This window comes from Sander lucioperca, chromosome 22, assembly GCF_008315115.2.
Source record: "Sander lucioperca isolate FBNREF2018 chromosome 22, SLUC_FBN_1.2, whole genome shotgun sequence".
Classification (NCBI taxonomy): Eukaryota; Metazoa; Chordata; class Actinopteri; order Perciformes; family Percidae; genus Sander; species Sander lucioperca.
In genome coordinates this window covers 12547654-12556760 of record NC_050194.1, presented here as the reverse complement: position 1 = coordinate 12556760, position 9107 = coordinate 12547654, and the positions used below count along the sequence as shown (strand labels likewise).

At 41.1% G+C, this 9107-nt stretch overlaps 1 protein-coding gene across 8 annotated transcripts in view; it reads left to right on the top strand.

Moving 5' to 3' along the window:
• The first annotated feature begins 1334 nt into the window (after positions 1-1334).
• The window catches only part of si:ch73-103b11.2 (protein outspread), a 46326-nt gene continuing 38553 nt past the window's right edge, over positions 1335-9107 (top strand). For 7 of the 8 annotated variants that reach the window (XR_004103656.2, XM_031291478.2, XM_031291476.2 and 4 more), the window contains exons 1-3: positions 1337-2235; positions 4707-4784; positions 6603-6668. Coding sequence is in view for 7 of the 8 variants with exons in the window: in XM_031291478.2 (XP_031147338.1) it covers positions 2116-2235; positions 4707-4784; positions 6603-6668 (264 nt within the window). In the remaining variant the exon portion in view is untranslated. Of the gene's footprint in view, positions 2236-4706; positions 4785-6602; positions 6669-9107 lie in introns of all 8 variants that reach the window. The other variant, XM_035997945.1, reaches the window with a different exon arrangement.

Below are 9107 nucleotides of genomic sequence, written 5' to 3'. Positions count from 1 at the left end.
ATCACAACATATTTTCACTCATAAAACCAGCCACATAGTGGAAGAATTGCAAAATTTCCTGACTTAACTTCACCTCCTATCTATCACTCATACATTCCTATTTAGTTTGGCTTTGACGTCAAGTGTTGTTTTTCTTTTCATTTTCCATCTCAAAACGTTGGACCTAGCCATTGGAAATGTAAGACCAACAGATGGTGCTCTGGAGCCTGGAATCAGAAAACCACATATAGATTGCCTTCCATGTTTGAAATGAACATTTGCCTGGCTTTGTTTAAGCTTGTATTTGAGCCGTATATTTGAAAAAAAAAAATGTCTTTACTTGGATCTATCAAAATGTCATGCAGTAGTAGTAGCAGTAGCGTAAAAATAGCCTCCATCACATTCCCTCTTTGTAACTTAAGACATCAGCTCCAATAACAAGACAGATGGGATCATGTAAACAAATCAAATCATCATAACGTTTATTGCATTAATGATTTGCTTCTATTATTCTCCTAACCCTAATCCCTACTCATCTGTACTTTATCAAATCTATTAAATGTATCAATCCTATTAACATGTAATTTCCAAGAGTATAATGTTACAGCGTTTCGTGTCATATTATGTGTAATACATACATAACATTTGAGATGTAAGAGGGCATTTATGTAGTGGGCTTGTGTCAGCCCACTTTCATTTGTTAGTAGGTCATGGAGGAACATTTCTGTGTAGTAGCCTACTCAGTGCATTTTATTGGCTTTAGACTTTTGCATTCACACACTCCATGAAAGGTAAAATAATCGAGGCGTTATCATGTTTATAAGTAATCTTTACCAAGTAAAGCCTCACTTTAGCATGTATTAATGGAACACTAAGGAAACACTTTTTGAGAGTTTGGCAACTGTTTAGCAACCCATTTTTCAATTTTGGAAAAAAAAATGAAAGAAATAGTTTTCACAATGTTTTGAATTGTTACCTTTTCTTTTTTGCCTTCTTGTCCTGTTGTTGTGGATTTTAAAGATTAGCACACCACACACAAAACAAAACAAAAATATCAGCTAAAGAAATAACTCTACCAATAATAACGAGGGTAACCTGAATAAATATAGCTCATAGTCTGTCTTTTTAGTTTGGAATAAAAACAATATTAGCTCAGGCTCATATTAATACCATCACAGTTTAACATAGAAGTTGTTTTTGTTATCCTGGGCTCTTTAAAGCCCACAGAGCTTGAGCGAAAGTATTGGAGATTTTCGAGGCTTTCTATTGGACAGTTAAAGACACGGCCTCGTTTGCAGACAAGTCTATGTATGTGATTGGTCGAGGTTGCTGTCACTCACTACTCCACTCTCTCCTGACCACCTCCCCGTCTCTCCACAGACTGTACGGGCCCAAGCGAGGATTTTCACGAAAACATCAACCGCAGACTGCGTATCAGTGCCAGCAGGAACGGTACTACGACGAACGGAACCCGACGCTATGGATCCAACGGCATGACAGCCGAGTTGATGGCGTTTTTAAAGTTGGATAACGGTGTTTGGTCTTAAAGAGAGACGTCAGAAGCGTAAAACAGATTTTACGGCAATGAATACGGTATCACTTGTTAGATAGACAGACAGAGAGAGAGCGAGAGAGAGCGAGAGAGGGACCAAAGTGGACTCCCTCCCTCGGTTGAGCCGTTCCGCCCGATGGAGGCTGACGGGACCTTTGCAGTGAGCTCGAGGCCCGGAATGTTACCTGTAAAACGTCGACACCTCGTTGGAGGACGTAATTAAGGAAAATACCGCGCACACCTGTCTGCGCTTTCGAAGAATTGACAACTTCTTAGTAAGCCTGCATACAAAAACAAAAGTTATCAGGGCAACGTTAGCTGCGGGTGGCGTCCCCTCGCGCAAGATGACTATCATAGATATCACTTAACGAGGGTTCTTCGCCTCCTCAGGTAACGTAGCACAGGTGACCAGCGCACTAAGGCTCTTTCATGGACTTCACGCGTCTTTCTTCTGATGGCTTTGTTTTAAAAAGTTGACTCCAACTCATTTGGCTGCGAGAATTGAGCAGTTTTTGTTTTTCAAAACAAGAACTTCCTGGAACTTTTTTTTTTTTCCTCATAAAGTGTTACCTTTTCCGTCAACCATGTCATTCAAAGACAATCCTTGTCGGAAATTTCAAGCCAACATTTTCAACAAAAGTAAATGCCAGAACTGCTTCAAGCCCAGAGAATCACATTTGCTTAACGACGAAGACTTAAACCAGGTGAACTATGCTATTATTGTTTTTAAACCTTGGGTATTTCATATGTGATATTTCTATGCGACCTGCAGTCGAAGTGATGCAGTGAAAGGCTGTTTTTAGCTCTCTGTTTGATGTGCACATTTCAAACGGTTTGCCATGATTGTGCCAATAGACCATGAAGTGCAAAGGTTAGGTTAATTGGACATAATTAGTTTCCAGCCCAAGGGCGCACATTGACCCCAATTCCTGCAGACATAGGCCTCCACCCAGCTCCATGCCTTCCAGCACAGTAGCCTACTATCAACTGTTTTTGTTGAGTCATTTGGGTTACGTTATTTCTTTGAAACCTTTTTTTTTTTTTTTAAGTTTCTATAATGTCCTATGCTATAAACGCTTCCTTTTGGCATTTTGCCTTAGTCACAGTCTTTGCCACACTGTTGGGAAGTTCACTCCTGAAAGAAGTGGAGACTGGGTGTCGATTACCATATAATCACAAATTAAGATAGGCCTATCCCAATAATGCTTCCTACTGGACTGCGTTGTTGTATTGGCACGTTGTGAATGTTGTCATCAGGGCTCACTGAACTCTGTTGGCCTATATCGTGATCATTTCGTTAGGTAAGCTGTTTACCAGCGTGACAGGTTAAGAGTACCCAGTGTCCAGGCTGTTTATATGAATGACACCTCTGTGACTGATACTTCTACAGTTGATAATGTCTTCATCATGGCTGGGTGAGGACTGCCATCGGGCTAACATTTCTCTATCATTTCCTCCATCGTGACCAATGGCTTCTCTAATGTAATGGAAACAGTCCTGAGGTTTATTTGTCCTTCTCAGTGGAATTTCTGACCCACTGGCTGTCAACCTTGTCCTGTGATGACTTCACCCAGTGAAAGGTTATCATCAGTGGTCAGAGGCTGAAGACCCGGGGCAGGCCGGCCATGTTGTCATTGTTTGAGTCCTGCTACAAAAAGATACTGAATGCCTGTGGATCTCATCCTGTGCATATTTTCATCCAGAACCTCTGCCATTCCTTTTGCAGCCCAACTAATTCACTACTCAAAGTCTCATGCTATCGGTGCAGTATTTCATAGTTATTTATGATGTGGGGTAATAAGACGTAGGGGGGGCGGGGGGCTATTGCAAAATGAACACACGCTATCACGCTCAAATAGCTCGATTCAAACACTAAACCATTGAAGGGTAAAAATGACCTAGATTCATCTTATCTATTTCTCTCTTGGGACTATTTGCCATTCGGGCTGCTGTCAGGTCATGTGAGGAGAGATGGGACATTTTTTGAAACTGTGCTGCTGAGTCTCAGTGTTTCTCCTTGGGCTTTAGACTAAGGCAAGGAGGAAGCTTCTGTCCCAGTATTAGTAGGATTCCCACTCAACACTTACTATTCTTTCCCGCAGTTCCGTTATCCAATAACTTTGTCTCATCTGTTAGGTGCTATTCCTATGTGTCACCTCTCTGTTTGTCTTTCAAAATGTGGTTGTTGTTTCTCTTGCAACTCTGCACAAAATCTTTGACTGTCCAGTGTCCAAGGTTACAGTTAGGACTTTTGATAGAAAATTCCTTTTATGTCATGTTGTTTACAAAGTCTCTGAGCTGAGAAATGTGCTCTACCTCCTATAATCACAGCCAAAGAGGATTTTATGGTGGATTACACTTGGCTTTACATGGGATGAAGTTATGACTGTAATCAAAACCACTGATAAAGGGACATAGAGGTGCCAGACGTCTGAAAAGTCAGAGCTATTCGACTTGATTTGTAGGCTGTTGTTCCACAGACTTGGGAGTGCAGTTAGCTTACGTAATGCACCTAATTTGCTAAGTTCTTTAGGTGTAGGTAAGAGTTGAGTGTAGACATTTTAGTCGAATTTGTGCTCCTGTACACACAACCCCGCAGGGCTTTTTTGGCTTAGCAAACAAATGCTGACTACTAGTAGTTCAAGTATGTACCCATCAGAACGATTTAAGAAAGACGGCCAGGCCAACTTGGATTTCTCTGTGCAAGTTTGAATTGCAAATCTGTAGCCACAAAAGCTCTCAGACTATGTACTGCTTCTCTCTCCTGTTACTCATCCACTGTTTTTCTTGCTAACTTCTGCCTCTTGCTGCCTCCTCCACCCACCGGTCCACCCACTTAGAGGATCAGAGGGAAAATCATGTGTGTTAGCCTTTCCTTTTTTTTTTTTTTCTCCCACGGCAGCATGGTGCTCTGGATTACAGCCAGCTGGTGAATGTAGCCTGCAGTCAACTCAAGCTAGCGACTAATACACTCTTCCCCGGTGTTGAACTAAAATATTTGTGTGTCCGTGTAATCCTGTCTGATATTGGGAGACAATTTAACTAAACTAGGGACTAGCCTCCAGTTATATCTACAGTGAATTCAAATGTGCACAATTGAACTGTTAATCAATATGTTAATGTGCTTGTTTTAGTGTTTGCTTTCAAGACTGTAATTGTGTTTTCCCCCTACCAGGCAAAACCCATTTATGGTGGATGGTTGCTGCTGGCGCCAGAGGGAACAAATTTCGACAATCCATTACATAGATCTCGGGTAAGTGGTTCCTTTGTTGGACTTGAAACTGATTATGTTCGGAACGTAGCATAGTTTCGGCTCTTTTTGACTTCCTTTTAATAAACATTTGGTGGAGCTTCATGAAAACAAAGGGGTATTCTTTAAAGGGAACAACTTCCATTGACCCATTGTAGCTTCTGCTCATGCCAAGAGTCAATAGGTGCAGTCCTTAGGATTTTGTGTTAAACAGCTTTAAGAATGAGATGTAAAGTGTATTAAATCAGGGCAGCTCCAAGGGCCAGGTTAGTTGAAAAAGGCAATTGGCTTGCCTAGCCCTTCCTTTTAATTTTGTTATCCATTCTGCCACTCATTTTGACATCTGACAAACAGGACGTCTGGCTATTGTGGCTCCTGTAGCCATTTCATAGATTCAACAGCTTCCTGTGGGAGGCTTGGCCCTCTATCAGAAAATGCCTCATTCTCTGGCAATAATGAGCCTAATACTGACTTTATTTCATAAATCCTGCTCCCCTAGCATCATGTAATGGGAGACTTGCTCTGTTGCACCGCTTCCTTTATCAGCTCCCAGATTATACTGTGGTGGTGCATCCCAAAGAGGAGTAGAGAGAATGTGGGGGAGGAGAAGGAAAAGTCCCAGTTCTCACAGCCACACTGATGGCTTCCATATGGGTTTTGGGAAAAGCACCTCTGAATCCTTCAACCCAACTACTGTCAACAGGCTGCTGCTGCTGCTGCTTTGACATAATCACTGATGTGTTCTGCCTATTATTACAATCTGCTTTTTCCCGCCGGTCTATAATTGGTGGCCTGTTAGTGCTGAGGTAAGCAGGTTGGTCAGGTTTTTGACTGACCAACAAACAAATAACAGAGAAAATGTTGGATGAGTCATGTTTTAGGACCACTTTAGTCTGACAGGTCTGTGGCTGTATTTTGTCTATCGACAACACTGTAAGCCACATATTTATCACTCTTTAATGGATATGACTGCAGTGTCCTTTTAACATCACCTGTGAAACTTATCAGCACCCCTTTTGAGACCACTGTATTTTAGGTTACAAAGCGCCTCTCAATATTTCATGGATTGGCCCCAGTTGGAATTGGAGCCCAGGATATTTAACACTGAGACAAAACGGTGCATTAAGATAAGGGGAGGGCAGTGGGGAGCTCATCAAGCCAATGAGCAAGGAGATCAGTGGGAACTGTCACCATATCATTTGCACAAATATCGACAGAATTACCATTTTAACCAAGAGATCAAATGACTCCCTTGTTTGTGTTGACCTTGTAGTAAAAAAAAAAAAAAAACACAGGCTGGGATTAACATTGTGCAAAACAAAACATGATAGATAAATGTCAGATACCAGGTCATGGTTGTGTGCATTTAACATGTAAGACAGATCTGGAGATGGTTAATGTTATCAGATGTAATATTGTGTACTGCCGTCAGTGCCGTGAAAGGGTTGACCTACGTAGTTTTTGTTGTTCTATCCACAACCAGCTGGGACATAAAAAAACCTGTTTTTTTTCTTTCAGTGTTGTGTTTATTGTCTTTTTTTCCTCATACTTTTATGAAGAAAACAATCTGGAAACTGGATAATTGATTTTTAAACTGAATCATAATGAAATCTGGCTTTATAAACTAAATATCTTTCCATATGTGTAACAGAATTTGTTAAACTGTCATGGCTAAAATTGGCTAATGTAATATATAAATAAATGGCTTTCAAACCCATTCTAAATATTTGCTTCATCCTTGCTGATGTGGCTTACTGTTGGGATAGTTACTATGATGTGACCATGTCAGTAATTCAAGAATTATTCTATTTTTTTCAACAGAAATGGCAGAGGAGGTTCTTCATCCTTTACGAGCACGGCTTACTTCGCTATGCTCTGGACGAAATGGTGAGTGAAAGCCTTCCTCCCCTCCGCCCCTGAGTTTTGTTTGCTTTGACACCAGCGCTTTCTCTCATACAGCAGAGTATTTGTGAATGTGTTGAACACTAAGCTAACTAGCATAGCGGTGTCAAAAGGAATGAAGTGACACCACATGGTGTTGATACTAAAAGTCATGTGCCGAGCTGTGTGTGTTTGTTTAAGTGGCTAACCCATGGCAACTTCCTGTTCTGAAAGAACAACTGGAAAAACCACTCAATGCTAAGGAGACTGTCTTTAGTAATCTTTATTGGGGCCAGTAGTCTAATATCTATCAATAATTACAAAATGAATATGTAGACTGACTGACTGATATTTGTCAAGGTCGCTCGTTTGCATACTCTATAGTTTGTGGGTTCTATTTACACTGCAGCATGTGGGCACGCTGAAAATTGATTGACCCAAAGCAGCGCTCACCAGTTCCGTTTTCTATGTGGATGTGCTTTGAAATGAGGTGAAAGCAGCAGTAGTTGAAACAGCACTTGTTTTGTTGCTATTGACCCTTTCATACTGTATGTGGCATTCTCTGGCAGAGGAGAGCAATGCTGAGAGGGTTTATGTAATACAAACAGCAGGAGCTAGGATGCTGTGTAGATTTTTTTTTTTGTGCCCTTCAGGGTCATTTCATTCCCACTATAGAAATCTGCTAACTGTTTAATGGCAAGGCTACTATTTGCATAGTGCATCCAATGTGCAGTTTAAACCGAGGATTTTATTTTACCAAACTGGCCTTAATGTCTTCTTTAAACTGGAGCCAATAAATTAGGTTTGTGAGGCACTGGTGGAGAATGATGACAGCAGAAAAAGGATGGATGATGTGTTTACTGGAAGAGACAAAGGAAAGAGGCGGATGTCCTCCTTCCATTCATCGTTCTCTCTGGATGTCACTCTTCATCTTTTCATCTGCACTCTGAATGCAGGATCTAAAGGAGAGGGGGGTGGCAAGGGTCTGAAGCTGGAAATATCAAGTGACACTAAATATAGAACCTCACTTGTCACAATAAACACATTAGAATAATTGTTTTGTGTTGAATGAACAGCTGCACTAACTTGGCTAATTTTCTGTGGACAAAGAGGTAAAATGAATATTTGGACTGTTTGATGTTGAACATCGGGTAGGGTTGGAATCTGTGAGTGGTGTTTATAGGATTTCATAAACCTTTTACTTTAATAGACAGTATAGATAACGACGTAAAATACATTTAGTGCCGAAACATTGTGTGAAGCTACAATAAATATTAATAACACTGGAGCAGTTTGAGTGTGTCAAGAATTTTCTTTTATTCCAGTGATCAATCCAAGTGGTTGGTTTCATAGCTTGCATTGTTTTGCCCTTTTTTTTTTTTTTTTTTTTTAAGTGATCTTAGCTTTGCCATTTTCCCACACTGGATGATGGGTATGGTTTTGAAATTTTGATACACAGCTATGTAGTATGCAGTAGTATGCTTTTAACATACGGTTAAAATGTTTAGTGAAAAATGCTTCAGATTGCTACAATCAACGTTAAATACAAGAAAGAGGCCGACATAAAGATCAGTTTAAATGCTGTATTGTAAATGACATCAGGTCAAATCTAAAGACTGCCAGCTTTCGCCAGTATAACGTTGCTCCAGACCACATCAGAGCACCCATCTGAGAGAAATGGTTGGGGTTGTAGATGAGGAGGTGCCCCTATGTTTTCCTCTCGGCCTAGTTTTATGGCTCTTGTGTCTTGGCTCTAACCAAACCCAGATGGACTGCGGTCCCAACCTGCAGGATGTGGCACGGCTCTGGAGGAAAGGAATGGGTTAGCAGAGGCATGGGAGAGATCACAGTTTTTGAAGCCATCGATTTGGGGTTGCCCACCTATGGTGAACACCCAACACGACGCACCACTGCCATAATTTTATGCTAAGAGCAGCTGTGGCTTTGAAGAGTCGTTATGTGCAAGAGACAAGTGGTAAAACGAAGACAATGTAGCTTCAGTAAGAGCTAGATAAAGAGAAAATGTGTTCTGATTGGAAGGATGGAGAGAGTGTGAATAGCTGAAAATGTTGGCCTGCATAGAACATGTGCTGCCATGCAAGGCTAATGTGTTAGTGTGGCTTTCGTGGTTTGTTCTCAACATAGGCCTCCGAAGAAGGGAGTTGAAATGTGTTGGTTCCAAAATAGTAAACTGAATTTTAGCACTGTATGTTTAATTAGCTTTAAACATGGAAATGAGAAAACTGTACTGCAAAAGTCCACTGTCAATTCACTCTCCATTATTTGCTGAATGTACAAGCTAGATTTTCCCAGAGCAACCCAACGCAGTTATTTCAGGGGAGCGTTGCCAGGGCAACATGTTTTGTCCCTTTGTCCAGCAACCGTTGACCATGGCATGTGTAACATGGGACAGAGTTATTCTCCGTTTTGTGGAGAGCTCTGGCT